Raw genomic sequence first — 22106 nt, 5'->3', positions numbered from 1 at the left:
ACAGTGTTAGCACGGCGGAGAAGAAGGTGATTTGAGCATGTACTTGCGCAGTGGGGGTTGCAGCTCACGACCATGAGTCATTGTTTTCGTGTGCCGCGGCGTGTAAAATTATTGCTGCTTGTTTTGCTCTCTCAGTTGACCCCTACCACGTAAGGGATCGTGCATAATGAATGCAGCAGCTGCCTTACGACACGCTCCCTCGACGACAAAGTTACGCTGTCGTGTCTCACATGACTGACGTAAACATAGAACTGCAACTTTTTCGTGTTCCTTGTTTTCTGAGTGCTCGCTGCCTCCAGCATAGTGGAACTCACTAAATTCGCTTCCTCATTATGGTTGTACTCCAACTTGCCCAAACTTGTTATGTTAGGTTCACATTTAAATTTATTTTTGTTGTTACTTTCGTGGAAGTGTATCGTTGTATTCTTGGTCAAAAGGGAAAACCTTGACGCATTTTTCAGCTTCCCTCCAGAACTTGTCCACGGACCAGGTCTGGAAAAAGCAAACAACAGAACAGAGCGCGTGTCACACAACTGCCTCAATATGTTGAAGAAATTGAACCCCGTCTGGCTGGATGCCGCTTTCCCTATTGGTCTTCGTAGTTTTATTAAGCACCCGCAATGTATAGCGTTCATTATTGCGTCTTATATAAGCGCATCCCACTCACTTACCCTTCGTTCTGAGCTCTCGTTCGATAGCGACCCCAGGGTCTTTTTTATGCTTACTACATACGTTCGACATGCACGCTCCCCCCCTTTTTTTTTCATTTTGTGTATACAGTGAAAACCCGGTCTAATGAAGTCAGCGGGAACGGCGAAATATTTCGTCAAATCAAGAACTTCGTAAAATCTGGACCGCTATTTTACGAACAGTTGATTCCATAAACTCGATGTCTAAAGGGAGGCGCATCCCGCCATGCCATCGTAATGTCGGCGGTCGTGGCATTGCCCTGGGAGGTAATTTAGTAGTGCGCTATATGTCCATGGTGAAAATAATAACAATAAACCGCTAGGTGTTCTAAGGAAACGAATTTATTTCCAGGCAAAAAAAAACTGCGTTTGGCGCCTGCGTGCGCTTCGTTAGCATTTGGCGTAGAGCTCCGTAAAAACAATACTACATTCCGCGTTGTTTTGTTGTTTTTTCTAACGCGGCGGAGTAATCTTCATGGCGTTTTGATGAAATACTTCGTGAAATCGGGGATGGCGCGGAATGCATTCCGGAAGTTTGAGTTCATAAAAGCATTGAGCCGTATGCACCTGAGGGGAATCCGAAAATCCGAATTTGTTCGTTACACCAGGAAATTCGTAAGATCGAGTTTCGTTAGATCCAGTTCTGACTATGACCATTTGGCCCAACACAGTGATTTTTTATTTGTTTTCCTGATATATGTTTTCCTCCGCCGAGAGATCCTGAACGATGGTAATTTGATCGAGAGAAACGGCGGAGTGAGGCTGTCTGCTATTTCTTTTTCGTCCTGAAATATGAGCGCGCACCCCTCTAATTCAGGGAGATTGACCTGTTATTGTTAATCCCTGCAGTGACTGCCACTGCCGGGACCTGTGTCTTTAACCATGTTGACCTACTACCACTCGGCTTCTGTGTTTACGTTAGCTTATGGGTCGCAACTGGGGCTGCCTGACATCATGTAGAGGCAGCCAGTTGGAGACCAATTTAATCTTGCGGAAATTTTAGGAATCCCGCAAAACCGAGTGGTTGTGCCTCTCTTTGCATTCCTTACCCGGTGAATATATTCCTTGTTCAGCTGGGGCCAACAGCGTTATGAGTTCGTCAGCCGTCTAATATTTGATCAGCGAGCATGAGCTCCATTTCACACCACCTGGACAGCAGCATCCTTCCTAAACCCTCTAATGTGTCCTTATATCAATTTTTCCGTTCGTAAGCTGTACATAGTCGGAAGTTCGATTCCATTTCGTATCTCGTGGTGACTACGTGACGCGGTTCAGCAGCCTATGGAAGCATAGAACCTATACGTACTGGCACGCGTGACTGCACATTTCGTTGGTTCAAGGTTTGCCCACTTGCTGCAGCGTCTACAAAATGCGCGTTTAGGTTTTGATTCACCGTGAGACTCCATTCTTCCCAGTCACCGTTCCCGCACTGGCGTGATTCTTAATATACTGTTGAACCTCGTTATAATGAACACTGATATAGCAAATAATCCGCTATAGTAAACTAAATACAAACTTTGGTTGATCACGCCTCATTTCTATTACACTTATTCTTTAATAACGAAACTGAAACCGCGACAGCCGCGTGCGATATCGGATGTAACCATGAGATATTTTATTAGGAGGCTGAGAAGTTACTTCGACAGACCCCTGTAGTCCGAAACTGCAGAAGTATAAAGGCTTTTTTGTTCGTTGGCACTGTGGAAAACTCCATCCTGCTCAGTGCTGTGGGTAGCCACCAGACGAAGATCACATCCTTCATCAAATAAATGAGTACGCAGTCCTGCTTTGTCACGTGAACTCTGTTCTGTCGTAATTTCACGCACTCGTGCTCCGGTTCATTGAGCTTGAAATGCAACAAGGTGAAAGGGGACGGTTACTTTGTTTAAAGTGGGTTCGAAGCCTTTAAAAAATGCATTTTTCTAACAAGTAGTTTTGCGCCATCCAGATTGTCGATTTGTTATAGCCGGTTTTTACCTGTACTGTTACAACGAGTATTGGTTACAACGAACTAATTTGCTGCCCCGATACAACTTCGTTATAACGAGGCTCGACTGTACGAACGGCGTTCGTACACCGTTTGTTGTCTTTCAGTGCGCGCAACGTAATTTTTTTTCGGCCCGCTTTGGTGGAAGCGTGAGGCGAGTTGCATAGCGAAACATTTATGCTTGCTCCGTCATCTGTTCGACTGATCGGGAAGTGTCTACGCGTGCCGTCGGCGCCAGCTGTTGAATGTAATGCGAAGTGACTTGCCCATCTGGCCCGATGAGTACCAGGCCAATGTAGCAAACGACTGCACATTCAGATTGACCGAGAAACATGCAAAACAGAATGCAAATATCCCCCACCTAAGTACGCTTCCCAAAAAAAGCATTGAAGCCTGGTGGCACACAACGCCCTTGGTAGTTTGGTGTGTGTATTTTATTCGACCTCAAAACAATCCAGAGATGCGCTGCGAACAAACACAACGCCTCAACATCCGCCACTAGGCAGAGGCGCCAGAAAGCCCAGGCAATCAACTCGCCCTGTACGTCATCCAAGACAGTATTAACTTTCCTCAATTCCCCACGTCGAACACGAAATCGTTTTATTGGGATCCGAGCCTTGGTCCGAGCTTTCAGCCGCATACATTGTACATACCCGGTGCTGGGTTGAGTCCTCTGTAGCCAAATAATTCAGGACAAGGTAAGCGCAGTCCTCGTACAGGAGTGCGACGACATGTTCCATTGACAAGCGAACGGACGGACGGCCGGGCGGACGCACATGCACACGCACGCGCACATACAACCCACACACAACACACGCTCGCACGGGCGCGCGCACGCGCATGCACACACACGCACGCACGCATGCGTGCACACACGCACGCACGCACGCACGAATGCAGAGAGGCAGGCACAAAGAGAAATGTACCTTATTTACGGTCAGATTAAGATCTACTGGTACTCTTCGCATGGTCAGCTGGTCGGCGAGAGCCGCCGACGTCAGCCACACCCGCCAATCGGGGGGAGGGGGGCGAAGGTAATAGAGGGGACCATTGGGTGGTGGTGCAAGAGAAAAGGATGTGCTCAACGTTTGCGTGTGGAGGCGGGTAGTTGGGACAGAGTGGGTCTGAGCGATAACGGTGGATATGGAGACGCGCCGGAGTGACGGGGCGTTCATCTGGATTTTCCGGAGGGTGCGTACTTTTGCAGTAGATGGGGAAGTTTGGGGTGGCGGAAGCGTGTGCAATGAGTGCCGGAGGTGTTGGCAGTGTTGTTGTGTTGTTACAGCAAGGCTACGAGGTATGGCTACGATCCAGCAGATCGTCTCTGGCAAGAGAGCGATTTAGACAAGAATCGCACGCGAGCGTAGCTCCGCGTTGCGGCGCCCACTCAAATCCTCGGGATAGTAAAACTGTGCGCTATCCCTTCAGCGTGCGAAAAAAACACAGATTTAAAAAAAAATACTCATAGGGCCTTTAATATTAATATATCACGGACTATTTTTTCCTGAAAGATGTCGTCCCAGCAATGCATACAGATTTAGAGGTGAAGCCAACTTCAAAGGTATCGTTGCAGGCTTGATTTTTGTAAGATGGCTTTTCCACAACCCGTGTTGCACGGTGAAGCACGTCCAACTTCGGGGGGAGTATCATTACACGAAGTGGCTCGAACTCGTGTTTTATTGAAACTATTCCGAAATAAATTATATGATAATCAGCCACTAAGAGGACTCTAATATTACGCTGAGTTCTTTTAACACTTCAAAATAACATGGTTCCTAGTGAAGTTGCGAAATATTGTGGAATCCTCGTCTGTTGCCAATATATGTGTCTCTTCGTGAGGGAATCGGAAAGCCCCGTGTTTGTTTCCGGGAATAAAACTCTAGTTCGTCAAGGTTTAAATCAGGTAACTAACCAGGAAGTATGCTCAATCCCAAATTACAAACAAACGTGTTTTGTTTCGTGCACCCTTCGAGTACGACCCGGTCAAAGCATATTGTCGCTCACATTGAGGCTCGGCACCACAGCTTTGCTGGTCATCCTTCTTCACAGCGTGTAAGGGCACTGAAGTTTTTAAGAGTCTTTTTGTAGAAATCTGCCTTGTACGCCATAATCTGGAAAGGCGAAGGGAGCACATCCAGCTCCAACCGTTGTTTTGTCTTCTTATCTACAGAACTTAGTAACTTCGCACACACTGCAGCTTTCCTGCACTGCACCGGCGCCAATAGTTATGCCACTGAGCATTCGCCGCATGTGACATCCCGTTTGTTTACGTTTGTTCCTGCGATATCCCTTCCGCGCGTGACATCTCTTCCGGTCGGGTTTGTCACGTCTTGTATCAGCCGCCTTGCCCATAACAGAAACATTTCATGCCAGTGACCCTCCCTGTAGCAATCTTGCCGTTTCTGCGCGTCGCGTCACGTCACGCTGCGTCATGCTGCGTCAAGTCCAGTCACGCACGTCACAAGGCTTGAAGGCTGACTTGCGGAGGTTTTTACATGTTTCCGAACAAGAAAAACCATGAGCAAGATTGCAAACTCGAAGAATATGCCACTGGGAAGTTTCTTCAGCCTTGTTTGATGCTGAAGCTATAGGAAGGATTGCGGCCACGACCGCGTTTGTCCCGACCCAAACTATGCCGCAAAGACACAAAGGAAACGGGACGGAGTACTCGCTGCCGTATTCTAACTTTAAGTTTACAAAGCACCTTTCGTGTTTTGTACCAGCTTCGAGGAAGCTGTAAAAGAACCGTTTTCGTATCAAAACAGAGTTTAGTTTGCCTTCGGTATCCTTTTAAGGAACACCGACGTGAAGTGTAGACACTGTCTAAGTGCCCCACAAAACTAAAATATACAATGCGTACGTCGTTAGTTCTGGTGGATTTACCCGTATTTTTTCTCGCGAGATAAGACGGTTCAAGTCGCCGGTTCGATTCCCGGCCTCTGCGGCCGCTTTTCTGATGGAGGCGAGAAGCAAAAACTGCCGTGTGTACGAGATTTCGGCGCACGTTAAAGATCCCCAGGTGGTCAAAATTAATCCGGATCCCTCCACTACGGCGTGCCTCATCCCCTGCGCTGCGTCGGCGCGTTAAACCCTACAAGCAATCAATCAAATGGTTCAAGTACCGCTTCCTCTCGCACCATCCTTCCTGCCGATTGGCTGGCGTCGGCTCTTACGACACGTAAGAAAATCCTGAGGGCTAACCTTAGAGGATGGTTGGCATACTGAACCTCTACAACATGCGCGTCAATAAAGAATAAATCAATATCAAGCCAGCAATGAGGGCAAATCAAAATTAGTCAGTCTGAGGTAGAAAGGAAACACATTACTAGCCATTGCGGCTTCATTGCGGCTATTGATGCGGTGGACGCGGAACGCGCATGACGTTTTATTTTTCATTCTGCCGCACATAGACGATAAACTAAAGCTCTAGACTTACACTAAAAGTGCAATGAACGACTACTACAGTTAAACTGCACCTGCAATATAGCCGCAAACATGACATCAAAGAATCCGCATCTGCGTTCCTTCATTAGATACCAGGTACATTTTGGGAAGGGTTGGCAGTGGCGGTGGTATTAAAGTGCACACAGGTCTAGCCTTGCTAGATGGAAACAGTAACGAAAGCTCGTTCCTCGTTCCTTCCGAATTTTGAAAGGAGTTCCCGTTAAAGTTCCTTTATTGCGAAAGAAACGCGTTCCAGTTCCACTTCGAACATTGGAACGAGTCGTTACATAAACGTTACATTTCATTTTTAAACATTAAAATACGGTGTCGTATAATCCTGAGGCGAAATAAAGGGAGAAAATTAAAACTCACATCGAACTACGTATATTGTACCAATATGAACACCGCCGGCAGCAGATTATCTGGAGATAAAAAGAATCCAAAGAAACGCGCCTAGACGATTTTTTTCAGGGAGCACCGGGCAAACTCCAGACATGTGTAACTGCGCCCCTTATATTCTAGGTTCACATAAAAAACAGAGAAATGCTTAAACTATCTCAGCTAAACATATCTATCTCACGAGGGGCTGCTCGTTCACTCTCGTTCGGTACCCTGACCGGACTCAAGCTTCCCTAAATCGACTTCCTAGCTCCCGCTCTGACTCTCCTAGAACACCAAACACTTCGGTTTTATTACACAAAACCACGCCTCGAGGACCTATACTACTAACACGCACTGGGCCGCTGATTGGCCAGGTAAACAAAACCCACAGATTTGTACACGAACAATCGCGTTATACACACTCTCACTCTCACTCCCAGGTATTCATCAAAGCACACGTATAACAGAGGGTGAAACTGACCAACTAAAGCAACTCTGAACGCAGGCCGTCGACCTTCGGGCGGCCTCTCTCAGGTACTGTCCATACGGCGTGCGACGGAATTATGCCCAACAATGACGAAATTACTGTCCTTTGTCAACACGACGCGTGCGGACCTGGCACTCCCGTCTAGCCATTCCCGCCAGGTCGGCGATAGACCGCGCCGTGACGAACTGCGCGCGTACTCGGTAACATCGAGCAGTACAACATCCCGACATACTGCGGCGCGCCCATGGCTCTATTGATAGTCGGTGATCCTTCGAATGACCTCACAGCGAGCGCAATTCCCCCGACAACAACGCACCCGCGCCTTGCGCGCACTAATGCTGTAATTGCCCTGAAAATATACAGATACGGTGGTTTCACGAGGGACCTGCAGCGCCGCTCGGACTTGAACTGCCTTTCCACGGCAGGGAACATTCTATCGGCTGGACGCGCATCCTGGCCTCCCTAGACAAACGATGAAATGTGAAAAGCATTTTTCCGAGCCATTGTGCAGCACCTGCAGGCGACCATGGGCGCAGTCCGTGCCAAGCTGGCGGGCGTCGGCCTACAGCTGTCGGCGACAAAGACCGACGCCATGCTGGTGCATCCGGACGCCGCCGCCCGTGGGTGGACCCGGCGCCTGACCATCGATGGCGAGGAGCTCCAGTGGAGGACCAGGGTGCGGTACCTGGGGCTCACCCTGGACCACCGACTGAACTTCCGGCAGGCGGCCGAGGAGCTCCGAGCCAGGGCGCAGCTGGCCACCACGGCAGTGCGCAAGATGGTGGCCCGGGACAGCGGCTGCTCGCAGCGGACGGCCCTCCGGCTGTACAGTGCCTCGGCGGTGGGTCTCCTTATGTACGCGCTCCCACTGGTGACCCTGCGGAAACCCATCTGGCGGCAGCTGGAGGGAGACCACCGCAAGGGGGTCCGCGCTTGCCTCGGCCTGCCCCAGAGCTCGCCGTGCGAGAAGACGCTGGCCGAGGCGGGGGCGTGGACCCTAGAGATGACAGCTGACTTGCGGGCACTTGGCCAGATTGACCGGCTGAGACGCGCCGAGGGGGGCGGTCCGCTGCTGCGGCGGCTGAAGAGCCACCACCACTCGCGCATGGGGCGCATGCTGATGCTCTACGAGGAGGTGGTGGGCCCTGTGGACGCGGGACCTCGTGGCCCCGCTCCTGTTCTGGCAGCTGACGTGCGGCTGGACCTTCCGGGGCTGCAAAGCAAGCGGCGGACACCCCACTGCGGGCAACTGCAGCTGGCCCGGGGTGTCGTCTGGGGCGACCTAGACGGCCACGCCCTAGTATACACACATGGCTCGGTGCGGCAGCAGCAGGGGTCGGCCGCAGCGGCCGCCGTGCTGGGAGAGGCCACCCGACAGGCGCGGCTGTCCTATGCCTCTTCTTCGGCCCCGGCTGAGCTGGTGGGGGTCGGACTGGGCCTGGACCTGCTGCTGGAGACGGAGCCCTTGCCCGAGCGCTGCGCCCTGCTGTGCGACTCCCGAGTGGCCCTGATGCGTCTTCAGGACGGAGACTCGCACTCCCTGTTGGTGCGTGGCATCCGGGAGAAGGCGGCACAGCTGGCGGACCGGGGCACTCAACTGTGCCTGCAGTGGGTCCCCGCCCACATTGGTCTGGATGGCAACGAGCGTGCGGACGAGCTGGCCGCCGGGGCACACGCGCTGCCTCCGTCGGACATGGTGGCTCAGGCGGCAGCGGACGACGCCCGCCTGCTCATCCAGCGACACATCCGGACCAGGCATCCGGACCCGCGGCTGCGTGTCGGAGGGGGCCTGCCGCCTGTGCGGGCCTCACGCCTGCCTCGACGACTGCGCTCGGCCATCCTGCGCCTCCGCGTGGGGGACGTGTGGACGGCGGAGCGGAAGCACCGTCTGGGGCGGGCGACCAGCCCCGCCTGCACCCACTGCCGAGCGCCCGTGCAGTCCCTGCCGCACGTACTATACGAGTGCCCCAAGTTTGCGGCATGGCGGGCAGAGCTGCTGGTCGTGCTTCGCGGAGCGCGGCCACTTGAGGATCTGCTTTGGCCCCCGGGCAGTGCTAGGGAGCGAGACAAAGTGCTCGAGGCCCTGGGTACATACCTGCGGGCCTCGGGGCTGCACAGAGCACTCCACTACAACTCTGCCTAGCTGTCCAGATTGTGGTGGAGTGCTGCTGCTGAAGCAGCTTTTGTACTTGTGTGTGTGCGTGTGTGACCCCTTTTACATGTGTGCTTTGTCCTTTGTAGATTCATGTGTTGTCTATATCTGTAGTGTTTCTCTGTAATGTTAGTTTTCTCAATGTGTAACTCCTTTGTTTTCTCTTATTCCCCTTTTTCCATTTTTTTCTCTTTTGTGTTTTATATTGACCCTTGTGCGTGTTACATACATTGTAATGTCAACCTTCTCCCCTATCCTCCTATTCCTATGTATTCTTTTCTCCCTATCCTCCCCCTCCCCCCCTTTACCAGCAGGCGTTCCGGTGTCCGCCCCCTAGGCGAGACAATTTACGCCTGTTGGTGGATCTTCCTTTTCTAAAGAACAATAAATACATACATACATTGCTATTCACCCCTCGAACGCCGCTGCGTTAGCTAAACCGGCATAAAAACAAGCACAAGCTGCGGCCCGCTGCGTGGTTATTCTTCTGCCCTTGACCTTCGAGGAACCACGTTCCGCTGTAGGGCGGACAATTTGGCCAGCTTATAGAAAGAGAAACACAGTAGCGACTTGTGGATTTTTCAGCTCGAGCCTTGGCATCAAAAACAGCCAAATCTTAGCGATGCAACGTTTGCAGAAGGAACAACGTTCCTGCCGTTCCTTCATAAACCTAACGAGTTACCGTTACAGTTCCACCCGTTCCTCCGTTCCTCCAAAAAGGAACTAGTTCCAGAAACGCTGTTTCTTGGAACGCCGTTCCGTACACCACTGGATGCAAATCAGTTGCTCTACCTCTGGTCCCGTCTGAGTATGACATTGGAAATTACCAGGCGGAGCACGTTCATTGCGTCTATGAGCTACAGCTGCAGCCGTAGGATTGGGGAATAAGTGTTTATCACTGGAAAGCGACCTCAACAAAATTAATAGTTTCTTTGATAGGTTACCTTAATTGCATTTTAGATGCGACGCTCAGAGCATCTCTTGTCGGCGGCCCTGTCCTTCCTGCGTGCGTTCGTTGTTGTCCGCGTTGTTGTCCTCTCCGATAGCGAACACTCTCTCGCGAGGGGCATTGGATTGGATTCGATTGGATTGGCTTGGTTTGACTTGGATTGGATTTGGATTAGATTGGATTAAAGTGGATTGTGTTGGATTGTGTTGCGTCATAGCCGCAGCACTCTCTCTCTCCGCGGTCTCCTCTCCTTCGGGCGCGCTGCGCATATAACCGGTGTGCCGCTCTCCGGCGTCCTTTCGGTCGACGGTTGCTCGCCGCTTGCGCTTGAACCCCCCTCAGCGTCGCATCACAGGAGGGTTCCCGCGAGGGGAGGTGGGCGTAATTTTTTTTTTTAGTTTTCTTCCTGTGCTGTATGCAGAACATCCAGTGCAAAAAACGTGAGTCACGGACTTGCCGGCATGTTTTTTGGAGGGAGTTATGCGGTTTTATATAGCTGCAGTAGTGAAACTAAAATGGTGTTTGACGTAAGCGTACTCGGGCAATAATTCTGAAACTTAATTCCCACTAAGAACTCTTCTACGGCGCACGTTGTAGAGACGCCCTGCTACGAAGTTGTATGATGCAGTTGTTATGAGCGGGTGCAGGAAAAAGATGTACCTACCCTCAGGTATTGCAAGAGAACGCGGCTCTGAAAAAGACCAACGGAGCAAGGTAAGTTTGGGTGAGTTGATTTCGTTTTACTACAAAAATGCATTTTTATATAGGATACGGAATATTCACTCGTGGATTGTTGATGGAAAGCCTTTTCGCTGTAACACCTCTGGCAAAGCCCGAATTCGGGAAACGGATCGTCGTGCGCCTAATAACGGCAGTTTTTGTGGACCGACGGCAAAGTAATTCTTATGACTGTATTTTAGCATACATTCAATACTTGTCCGGTACTGAGTGAGTGGGTAAAATGTTTACTCCATCTCAGTAAAAATAAAAGAAAAAAGAATATATTTTCGGAAGACATATGGTCTAACGTGGAAGTATCTAGGAGTTCCGTTCCCAGTGCTAAAATATTAATTTAAAAAAAAGTTTAGTATAATACATATACAATAAAAACCGACATTCATATTATGTTTGAAATTTCTGTGTACTGGAACACATTTTCCCCCGAAATGATAAGTGTAACCACAAAGATGGGCTCCACTTGGGTTCGTATCTACACTCGATGAAGAGAATCAGTCGTGTCATTAAAAAGACCGGTTTTTTTGTTTTTGTTTTTGTTTTTGTTTTGCGGCCAGAACACTTCACTCGGAAGGAAATGATGATGGGCAAACTTTTTGAGGCCGCAATAGTTTGCAATATGTAAAACACATTTTAGAACTTGGAAGACACATCGAAACAACTCAGACCTGCGCCTAAAACGCTATTCCGGTTACGCTGGGTTGTTACGCCCAGCATTATTTGTGCGAAACAAATACCTTTTTAAGTAAATAAACAACACGTTTAAGAATCAAAGTTTTCTGAGATTTCAGCCGTCAATCTCAGCTTAAATACGACCACACTCACCAGGTTTCCGTCAGCACAAATCTTGTTGAAAGCACAAACGTCATTGGTACACTCGTACGCGCGAACAAGGCGGTCGAGGTCGGTGTTGAGCTGTGAGGTGAAATTTCAAATTTTTCTTGAGAAGAATCCATAACAACACTATAACATCTTAGCGCGCGAAAACATCAGAATATGAAAGCTTAAGAGGGAACGATGGAATGCGCCCTTCCCATTTCGGAGGTCATGCATAAAAAAATTTCCCATGCAAAATGTTCTTACGTAGAAAGGGACAGTCCAAACGAAGTGGCGTTGCTGAAGTGACACTCAAAATATTAAACATATTCTTGTACAGTGAACTAAACTGAAGAACTCCTCGCCAGAATGGTATTTAAGTGTTTAGAAACGTTCCGCCTTGTCACCATGCTTTTCCCCAACCATAACCGCTTTTACGGCTTGTTTGACTTGCGGCTCTTTTTCAGGTCGTGGCGATATACTTTTCTAGGAGTCCATGTCAATACCATTCGTATCCAGCACTACACTTTACCAAATACCACTTAGTCGAGTTATTTTTTCGAGAGCATTAAACTGCCCACTTAGCGGAAAGGCCGGCGGCGGCACACGTAGCAGCGAAATGGTCGTGAAAAGACTGCCCCTTAGCAACACCATCATCGCTGCTAAGGTTGCTGAGGGTGAAGCGGCATGGCCCAGCCTCACCTAAGGTGTAAAGTTACGCGTTGAAGTCGTTGACCGGTACCCGAATCTTGTCATACAGTGAGTTTGCCGTTGCTTGGCACCTCGTTAGGCCTAAAGGGACACTGAAGGCATCCAATCCCACCACCTCCCTGGATACAGAACTTACGGCCATTCGCAGCGCTCTTCACACCATCGAGCAAAGCTCCTGACGGAGATGGGCGATCTTCTGTGATTCGAAGCCTGCACTTCAGTCACTTCTGTCAGCGCTGTGCCGGAGACCTCATGAACAGCTACTGACAAAAATAAGAGCTGCTGCCCTGCTGCCCATGCAGCGCATGACCCAGTACGAACATGCTGCCCAGGCGAGTCATGATGTCACCCTGCAGTGGCTTCCCAGTCACTGCGGCATTGTCGGCAACAAAAGTGCGGACGCTGCCTCCCGTTTGGCGCATCAAACAGCGACGACTGTACACGTTCCATTGTCTAGGACGGACGCAGCTAGGGCCCTCCGCCGACTTGCCAGGGAAGCAACACTCTCTCAATGGCCTATTGAAGAATTCACCTGTGCACGTACTGGTGCCCTTGACCCGCACCTGCAACGTCCTCTTCCACTAAGCCTCCCACGGTGTGACGCAACCCTTCTTTGCCGTCTCTGGCTCGGAGTGGCATTCACAAATGCTTACTCGTACTTAATAGGAATGGCAGCAAGTGAGGAGTGTGAAACGTGCGGCACGCCGGAGGCTATACGCCACGTTTTATGCGAGTGCCCACGCTACTCGCCTGAAAGAAAGAAGTTGTCGTTAGCATTAAGGAACCTTGACTCTCGGCGGCCATTTTCGGAGAAGATTCTATGTCACTGGCCTTCTCTGTCATCCGCTCAGAAGGAGTCTAAGGAACTCTTACGCTTCCTACTGGCGACAAACTTAAAACACCCGACTATAGACTGAAAGACTCTAGTAACAATAACTGAACTTGGACGTTTAGTGCTTCATCGCTGGACATACATGTCTGCTCCAACTTTTCTTCATTCTTTGCTTTCTCTGGTTTGCCCACTTTCTTTTTCCCACGTGCAGGATGGCAGACTAGGCTTTAGGCAGGGTAACTTTCCTGCCTTCCTTCTACATCCTTCCTTCCTTCCTTCCTTCCTTCCTTCCTTCCTTCCAGCTAGTCGGTTTCAAACGAAAGCCTACCTTCTCACAGCCATTTTAGGGTTCATTCGGTGCTTAAAGATGCCTTAATTGGTGAGATATATATCGCTAGTGAAACAACGCATTTCCCTCCCTCCTTTCCCTCGCAGCGATTTCATGGCGCTAACGGCGGCTGCTGTAGCCGCTGTTTGCGTCACGATAAACCGGAAGCAAGCGAGCCAGCGGTGATGTATAGCGGTACAGAAGCAACCGAATACAACGCTACCACGTACCAACCGGTTTCTTCAGTTTAGGTCAAATCATTCGTGCTATCCCGAACTCCAATGTCTTTTGCTGCTCCGGACCCCTAAATAAAAAGGTTTCTTCATGTCACCCGTGATCAGCATGGACGCTTTGTTGATGAACAGAATGTATTTTTTTTTTGTCACGGCCTAAAAACCGCAAATGTTTTTAGGCCGCTGAAGGTTGGCGTCGAACCAACCGCTTGTGCGCAGCTCGCCTCACCGGTATGGCCACAAGAGTGGACGAGTAGCAGCATCTAGCAGCAGCCATGGAAGACGCTGTGTACGCCAGACGTTGCGCACGCTTCGAAATGCTGACTTTAGCTTAAGCTAAGCGTTCCCGTGTTTTTTACCGCAGGAAAAGCCCACAGCAGGTCATATTTAAAATTGGCTACGCACAGAGCAGCACACGAGGGTCACAAAATAATCTGGCCGAGAATTTCACTAGATATTGCGCCAAAACCGCAACGAACTTGTTGGTGTTTGGGGGCGCCGTGTGATGTATCAGCTGGGCTACCATGATTTATTTTTTTTTCTTTAACGTTAAAACATCGCATTACAAAAACTTCAAGTCAAGTTTTTATAAACTTGTGGAGGCGTATTGGGAAAATATTTGACACGCAATTTCAACCTCTTCCGGTATAAGTTGCGCGGTATAGCCAGTGGTGGCGACACCGGTCTTCACATTTTCACTATTTTCTACCTTATTTTACGGAAAGCTACGCGTAAGAGCGGGCTATTGGTGTTCTCGGTGAGCTAATCTATCGATCTACAACAACTTGAATTTCGACTTCGCTGTCCCTTTAACAGTATAGGTATGGCTAAAGTTATGCATCAATTAATGAATAAAGGTGTGATTGGCGAATGCTCTTAGTCACACTAACGAAGAGAAGAACAAAATGAGGCAAATGGAAAACTTTCGAGCCCTTACATCCTGGGGAGAGAAGTCTAGCGAAGCTGACACTCTAGTGGGATTTCAAGTGTTGGGGTTGGCTCTATTGGGGTTTTCTATGTTTAATTGTAAGGACAGTGGCCCGATCTCTACATCACAGACCAAGGGCCCACAGGTTTGGTGGGTACAGACAATGACGTTTTATTATAGCGCGGATACACCAGTCACGGTGCAATCTCTAGTGTGCCACACAGGTGGCCATCGAAGAGCACTAATGTCAGGGGGAGACATACGCCGCGCGCGGCAAGTCAATACTCTCTGGTGTTGGGTGAATACACACGACTCGGGAAAGAGGGGGCGGCTGTGGAGTGGAGGGTAAATTGCGGGTGTAACCATACTCCTTTCATAAATGGCTATGTTTCACTATGCAACACACCATGTGGGAGGCCAACTTACGAAAACCAAGCTTACATTGATCCCTTCAGCGTACGATTTACCTCTAAACCCAGAAGCATTGTTGCGAAAGCATTGTTGCGACGGCAATATAAGCCATCTTTTATCACACTTGTGTAGGCCCCAGGACCCTCTTTTATTTATTTATTTTGTTCATACCCTGAAAATTGTCGGTCTATGCTTGGTCTGCCGCCAGAGGCCATCTGCTGGATCCTAGGCATAGACAGCTTCGATGTAAAAAGCTGAAGGATGTGATGGTGGGGATACACGGCCGAGCTGCCGACTACTGCTGCGGTTACCAGCTGTTACACCAACGACCCAGGGCGGCCTTCTGACGCACCTCCGCGCGCCCGACGGGTGGTGAAGCTGGTTCTTCTACTGTCGGTGCCGAGGAACAAGGCGGCTTTCACACAACCGACATATGCGTTCGACAATTGTACATTAATACTTTTGCATTCACAACTAATAAGAAGCGGTAAGGAAGGGGCCATCGGAGATTTTACAGCGAAGCTGTTTATAGCTACCAGGGTCTCGAGCCGGTGGGAACAATTTACTCAGCGGCGTGTGATCAGAGCATGAGAAAATTCATAAAAATTAAGCAAAAGTCTTAGTGGCTCCAAAGGTGCTACAAGGCTGCTTATATAGCCCCGTAAAAAAGTCTTTTCAGCGATGCATTTTTGTAACCGACTTTAAATGTATAAGTGTAAGCTTGGCCTTCGTAAGGTGGCTATCCTACACTGTGTGTTGCAACGGTGAAGCATGGCCGTCTATTATTATACTCTCTATTATTATACTCCCTACGTATACGTAGGGAGTATATTTCCAGCCCCACTTTATACTCCTCTCCACCGCCGCCGCCTATCTCCCCGAGTCGTGCAATACTGATCCCCACGCGCGACGTCTCCCCCCGCGCCTGACATTGAGCAATGCCGCGCGCTTTTCGGCGGGCACCCGTGCGGCTCACTAGAGCGTGCGCTGAGATTGACGTGGCCGCGCTATAATAAAACATCATCGTCTATACCCATCCATCGCGTGTCATAAGGACAGTGGCCCGCTCTTCACGTCACAGACGTGACGTGACGAGCGGGCCACTGTCCTAATTCAACCACAGCTAATCCAACCAGAGCGCCAGCTTCGCTGCACTTCCGTCTACACAGCGAGGAAGAAATCTGGTTATTTTTTTTAAATACGGGATGCGAGATGACACGTGGGCGCGTTGTCGTGGGATTAGCCAAAAAATAAAAAAAAAAAGCTGCAAAAAAAGCATATTGGGGGCTAGAAGCACTGAAGCTGCACAGCGGGCCACAAAACATCCTGTAATACTACTAATCAAGTCGCATGTATTTTCTGCTTTTGTTTCCACAGATCTCGCATTTACGACATGCTAGCTCTAAACCATTAAACTAAACTAACTAAACCCGTGTATCACTATTATAGCTATTAGTTGCATTAAACAACCAGGCTACCCACCTTCGCAAAGAAATGCGACTTGCTCGTTGGGATTTCTTGTGGACGACGACGGCGCCGCTACAGATAGATAAAATTATAGCACACACTCGAAGAAGGCAAGCTGAGCTTCCTCGGCCGAATCCACAAGGAATGTTATTGCCCAATAGTAGATCACCGCGTGGTTATTGCCATGGACGCCGTCCTGCAAGCCCCCATAGGTTCTAGCATCGCCACACATCGTCGCACAGCGCCCGCATGCCGGCACCCTTCCCATTTATAGTACGGGTATCCGTGGAACCATGGAACCAAATGCGATACCTGCCCTCCTTTCCGAAACTGTCTAAGCGGAAGAAATAACCCATTCAAAGTTAGGCTATTCTAGTGGATGAAAAACAACAATACTCGGAAACTACTTACCCAGACCGTTGCTGCCTCCCGGATGCACAGAAGTTCACTGCCCAGCTGCACGATGTCCATCGCTGGGAAAAAAATTAGTGAAGATATATACGGCCACCCATGGCACGAACTTCGTGGCAGTGATAGATGTCCGCCCGCCTCTGGTAATCTGAGCCTCCGGGGCTTGTGTATTATACAGGAATGTATAATACTGTGTATTATACAGGAATGTATAATGAAATATTTATTTATTTCATATCCCAGTTTCGGACTTCACTTTAAGGCGCGTATAAAAATCACTAGGAATGCATACAAATACAAATCATATATAAATATGTAATTATTGCGTCACGTAAAGACACTTACCGTGGGTTATTGTTAGCCTCGTTTGATGGAACAGTGGGGTATGACACGACCAGTATGAGTGTATTTCCCCGGGCTTGAACTTAGATGGAGGAATGGGGGCGCATGGGCAACCCGAAAACAGTCTTATGGGGAACTATCCTAGCTACCCGAACCACCGAACGGTGAAACGTAGCCACATATGGCATGAACCACGTGACCTGGAGATGTCGACAGCGCAGTTCATACAGGCAGCGGCAGCCCGCTGAATGTTCTCTTCTTTCTGTTTGAAGAGAACTGTACGTGTCTTGAGTACCGTGGAATTTTCGGGGCCCATACCAAAACTCCTAAGTGTGCCTTCGAAGCACATGGTAATCTATAGCGCGAGGCGTTTCATAGCACCCGCTTCAACTCTGCGGTAGCGAAGGGTGGCCGTCCACGCCACTACACCGCACATGAATTAAGGGAGCGGATGACCGTCGCCAAGTGAGCGAACAGGCAGGCAGGGGAACCCACCATCTTCGTCAACTCTCCGTGTAGATGGCGGCAGCAACGAGCAGCGGGGCAATTCGTAGGAGACCGATCGAAGCCATTCGAAAGGGCAAGGCGGAAGCGGATCGTGAAGCAAATCGTCTCAAGTGGATAGAGGACGAAGTCCTTCCACAACGGGGGGCGGCAGCAAAGCGTCTTAGGCGTTCAACTGGACACTTCTTTTCGGATTCGTAACACACAAATAGTGCTTAGGGGTCCTTGGACTGTATCCTCAGGCCACGGGTGAGTGGAGATGGCACAACTCCTGCGGCCGGAGTCGGTGATTGCTATGTGGATGTGCCGGGGCCGAGAAGAAAGTGTTTCAAGCATTCAGTGTTAGAGACGTTCCGCTTGCAATTCTACTCTGATCTGGCTCAGTTAACACACCCCCCCTCCCCCCCCCCCCCCCCCCCCCGGGCGGCGGCCTGGCAATATCCGGGAATATCACTGCAGTTGCGAGCATGCCGATCAGTTTATACCATAGTTACAATAAAGCCAACGGGACCGTCGTTACCAAGTGATCGTGACGTTACAGCTCCGTTGGTCATCCACTTTTTCTGGCCGGAATGGCCTCGATTTTTTTTTCGCCATTAATTATTCGACGAGTGGCCGACGTTGACTGCGTCTGTGCTATTTAAGCTAATGAAGCATAGTTACTGGCGCCGCTGGAACCCACAGCGCGAGACGTCATATTTTTCTTTAAATTTTTACTGTTTTTCTTTGATCTCGCCTCATTGGGCGCCGTTTCTCCATAAGCATTTTCTTTATTAAAAAAAATAGCCAATCCAATGTGTTCCTAGTAAAGGAACACTTGGATTTTTGTTGTGTACTCATGTTTTGCCAGAAATATGCCTAAGGTGATAATTCCGCTCAAGAAAGTTGACATGTGAGTCATGGCACCAGGGCCGGAAGTTTGAAAAGGTCTGCGCATAATTCGTATTCACGCTGTTCGTCATGGCAAGAATGTTTTTCAACAGTGTAGGAAGTCCCGCGCCTTTCCGAACGAAAATTTCGCGGAAAAGCCACATTGAGCCGCATCCGCACCAATTTAGAGAACGTCTACTGATTTGAAGAGGCAAATACACCAACCAAGGGCGTTTATTCAAAGCGGTCCCAACGTTTCGGAGCCAACTCGGCTCCTTCATCAGGGGTGACTGTGTACGACAAGAAGCAGCGGTTATATACGGTGTCTTCTTCTTTTTCTTTTTCTTCTTTTTCTTACTGGAATCTTGCCCTTGCGCGTCGGAGACCGTGGGCGTAGATGGTGGGATGGGCTCCGAGGTATTTGCCTCTTCAAGTTTAAAAACCCAACCAGACAGAGTTCTGTCGAAGATGTTCACACGTCTACTGATGTGCCTCGGAAACTGTTGCAATGAGCTCGTCTCACTGAGGTGTGCTTACATTTCTTGTTACCTACCGTTAGTGGTTTTGCCACCTGGTAGTAAGATCCCAAGGGTGCATATTGGGGATCTGATTTACTTTATAAGTATAAGTATTCCTATGCGTGAATCGTTAGATGTTAAAACAAATTCGGTGACTTGACGGGCAAAGGGGAAAGTTTTACCATAAGGAGTGAAATTTATGAACGCCGTTCCTTGTTTACCGGGTATATACGCGGGAAGAATATATGCACTCTCCAAATTTCATAACTCTGATTGATTGTGGGGTTTAACGCGCCTAGGCTACACAGGCGATGAGAAATTTCATAACTCAAGGACCAGCATTTTGGGAAGGGCGTTCGACAATATTGAAGATTTTAAGGATTTATAGTCACCCGCCCCACTGGCTCAGGGGCTAAGGCGTTGTGCTGTTGAGCACGAGGTCGCGGGTTCGAATCCCGGCCATGGCTGCCACTTTTCCAATGGAAATGAAAGCAAGAACGCCCGTGTGTACGAGATTTCGGCGTACGTTAAAGATCCCCAGGGGGTCAAAATTAATCCGAAGCCCTCCACTACGGCGCGCCTAATGTCCTGCGTTGCGTCGGCGCGTTCAAACCTACAACCAATCAATAAATCAAGGATTTATACTCATGTATGAGAGTATAGTTTACAAAAAAAAAAATAATTGTTCTTGTTTTTAGGAGAAATGAATTGAACAACATAATAATATTCTGCGATACTGATGAGTCATGCAATCCAGATGAGCACTTTCTGGAAGGTTTAGGGGAAATTTCTGAAATTGCTTTTTAGGGTCTTGTAATAGATGCAAATAAAAAGGAGTGAACTGCATGGATCCGGAGACATATTGAAGCATACATGAAATAAAAAAGATATCCTCGTTTTCTATGCCCTCAAGGTTGAAAATGAAAAAAAAAATGTCCTGGCTCATTCAGACTACGCTTCGGCAGAAAGGTTCTCTGAATTCTGTCTCCAGGCCGGGTAGTTTTGGTTAGGCGATGGGCTAGCCAGCCCGGTCACTCCAGCCTGTCTATTCAGCTAGGGTAGACCGGTCAGCCAAGTCTAGATCAGTCAAGTTTGGTCCAGTATAGTTCAGTTCAGTCCACTCCAGTCTGGTCAATCGGTCGGCTGGTTGGTTGGTCGGCCGGTCGGTCGGTCGGACAGTCATCCACCTTATCTTTGCGCGTGTAGAATTGTACCAGCATAAATTTTCTAGGGGGACAGTGGTTTTACAAAGCTGCCTTCCCCGGGTTTCTATTACGGTTTGGCAAAATGGATATTAACCCCTTCAACTAAACTTTATGACAATTGGAAATTAGCGTACACGTTTTGGGTCCCACGTATAATTAAAATACAAAAAATAGCTCCCATATTTGCAAGCTTATACTCTAGCTTTTTATATAAAGCTTACGTAAAGTATTGTGCATCACGATAGCCCCATATTGGCGCATTCAGTTATGAAGTAGGTAGAAGTGCTTGGCAGACGCTTACAACAAAATATCTTAGTCGCAGGCAAGAAAAGGCTTGCCGTATCAGTGATTAGGGCGTCGTGTACGCATAAATATATTCCAAGGGGCCAATACAGGCGTATGACAAAGGCATCATTCAACATGATGCCATAAGGTACGCGTTATTAGCTTCCCAACAGCCGCGACACTTCGAAGAAAATAGTGCAGCAGTACCTGTTTTGGGTTTCTGCTGACAGTGCCCGGATAGTATACGAAAATGTAGCATATGGTTTTGCAGAAAGCCTCAAACGTTCGCATGAGCAAAGCAAGCGCCTCAGTGCATCTTCAGCGGCGTGCGCGGAAGTTCACTGCTCTTATTCGAAGGCCCATTCGTCGATACAGAGTATTCTCGCCTCGGAGAAACACCAGAGAATTTCACATCCGCAAGGCGTGTGTTTAAAGTAGGTACTACGCATAAAGCTAGTTCTTAACATACACTTGAAAACCATTTATCCGTAACTCCGCAAAAACAGAGAAAAAAAAAACGTCATACTTTGAAGCACTCACCACATAGCTCTGGATACCAAGCCGAAATCGCCACGAAAGAGGAAGCGACAATGAGAGCTATAATCTTCATTGCTACCATATGAGCAAGTAGCAACTATATTTCGGACTACGGCCACCACCCCAGTGACGAGCAGTATGTTATAATCACTTGCTGTCCCTTCCGAGCCACTTGTGAGCAAAAAGGGTCGACGCACTGTACGGCTTACGCAGACAGTAGCGAAGTTCCCCTACAGAAAGCGCTATCTTTCGAAACTCCAGTGCTGCTCAACGCTGACGGAACGCGATTTCAGGCACCAGCTGATTCATCTCCGATAACAGACTGAGTGCAGCCTTTCACAGCTTAACGTACAGTCAGTGGCCCCAGTCCGTGTCGGCTTGCACACACACGGTGGGAACCCCCTATATACATTTAAAGGCACACTGAAGACAGTTATTAACAGTCGTGAATTGCACTCTAAGGTTATTCCGCAGAATGTAAAGTTTAGGTTCCGAGTTTTATCAGTGGATGTACTAAGATTTTCTCGCGAGGAGAGTGCGTTCAAAACAGCAAGTTTCCGCGATCCATCATCCTTCTTGGCGATTTGGAGAAGTCGGCTGTAGCGACACACAGGGAAGCCCGAGGGTGTAATTTTAAAACTTGCGAGCCTTTTCACCTCCAATACACTCCATGAAGTAACAAAGAGTCAATACTAACCAAGAAAAATAGCTCTACATTCGCAGTTTAAAGATTGGGGCAGAATCAAGGTCCACACAGCAAACCAGTGGGACGCGGTTGCCGTTATTCTACAGTGACATTATCTTCCGAGCTTAGCACTGAGTAGAGAAATAAAGGATTATATATGTTGAGCTATACTGGGCAGCCACAAACAATAGTTACAACC

At 48.9% G+C, this 22106-nt stretch overlaps 1 protein-coding gene across 2 annotated transcripts; it reads right to left on the bottom strand.

Moving 5' to 3' along the window:
• Positions 1–358: 358 nt before the first annotated feature.
• On the bottom strand, positions 359–21442 carry LOC144143930 (antimicrobial peptide microplusin-like). 2 transcript variants are annotated; one of them, XM_077675485.1, is made up of 5 exons: positions 21226–21436; positions 16962–17023; positions 11650–11739; positions 10754–10780; positions 359–492 (listed from the first exon to the last, which is right to left on the bottom strand). In XM_077675485.1, exons 1-5 carry the CDS (start codon positions 21302–21304, stop codon positions 397–399), a joined length of 354 nt encoding a protein of 117 aa, XP_077531611.1. In that variant the 5' UTR covers positions 21305–21436; the 3' UTR covers positions 359–396. The 2 variants fall into 2 exon arrangements, with proteins under 2 accessions (XP_077531611.1, XP_077531612.1); XM_077675486.1 differs by lacking the exon at positions 10754–10780 and having other exon boundaries at positions 21226–21442.
• Positions 21443–22106: the final 664 nt, after the last annotated feature.

The sequence above is a fragment of the Haemaphysalis longicornis genome, unplaced genomic scaffold (assembly GCF_048455015.1).
Source record: "Haemaphysalis longicornis isolate Haplotype H1 unplaced genomic scaffold, Haemaphysalis longicornis Haplotype H1 scaffold_1, whole genome shotgun sequence".
Taxonomy (NCBI): domain Eukaryota; kingdom Metazoa; phylum Arthropoda; class Arachnida; order Ixodida; family Ixodidae; genus Haemaphysalis; species Haemaphysalis longicornis.
This window is presented reverse-complemented; position numbering and strand designations above follow the sequence as displayed.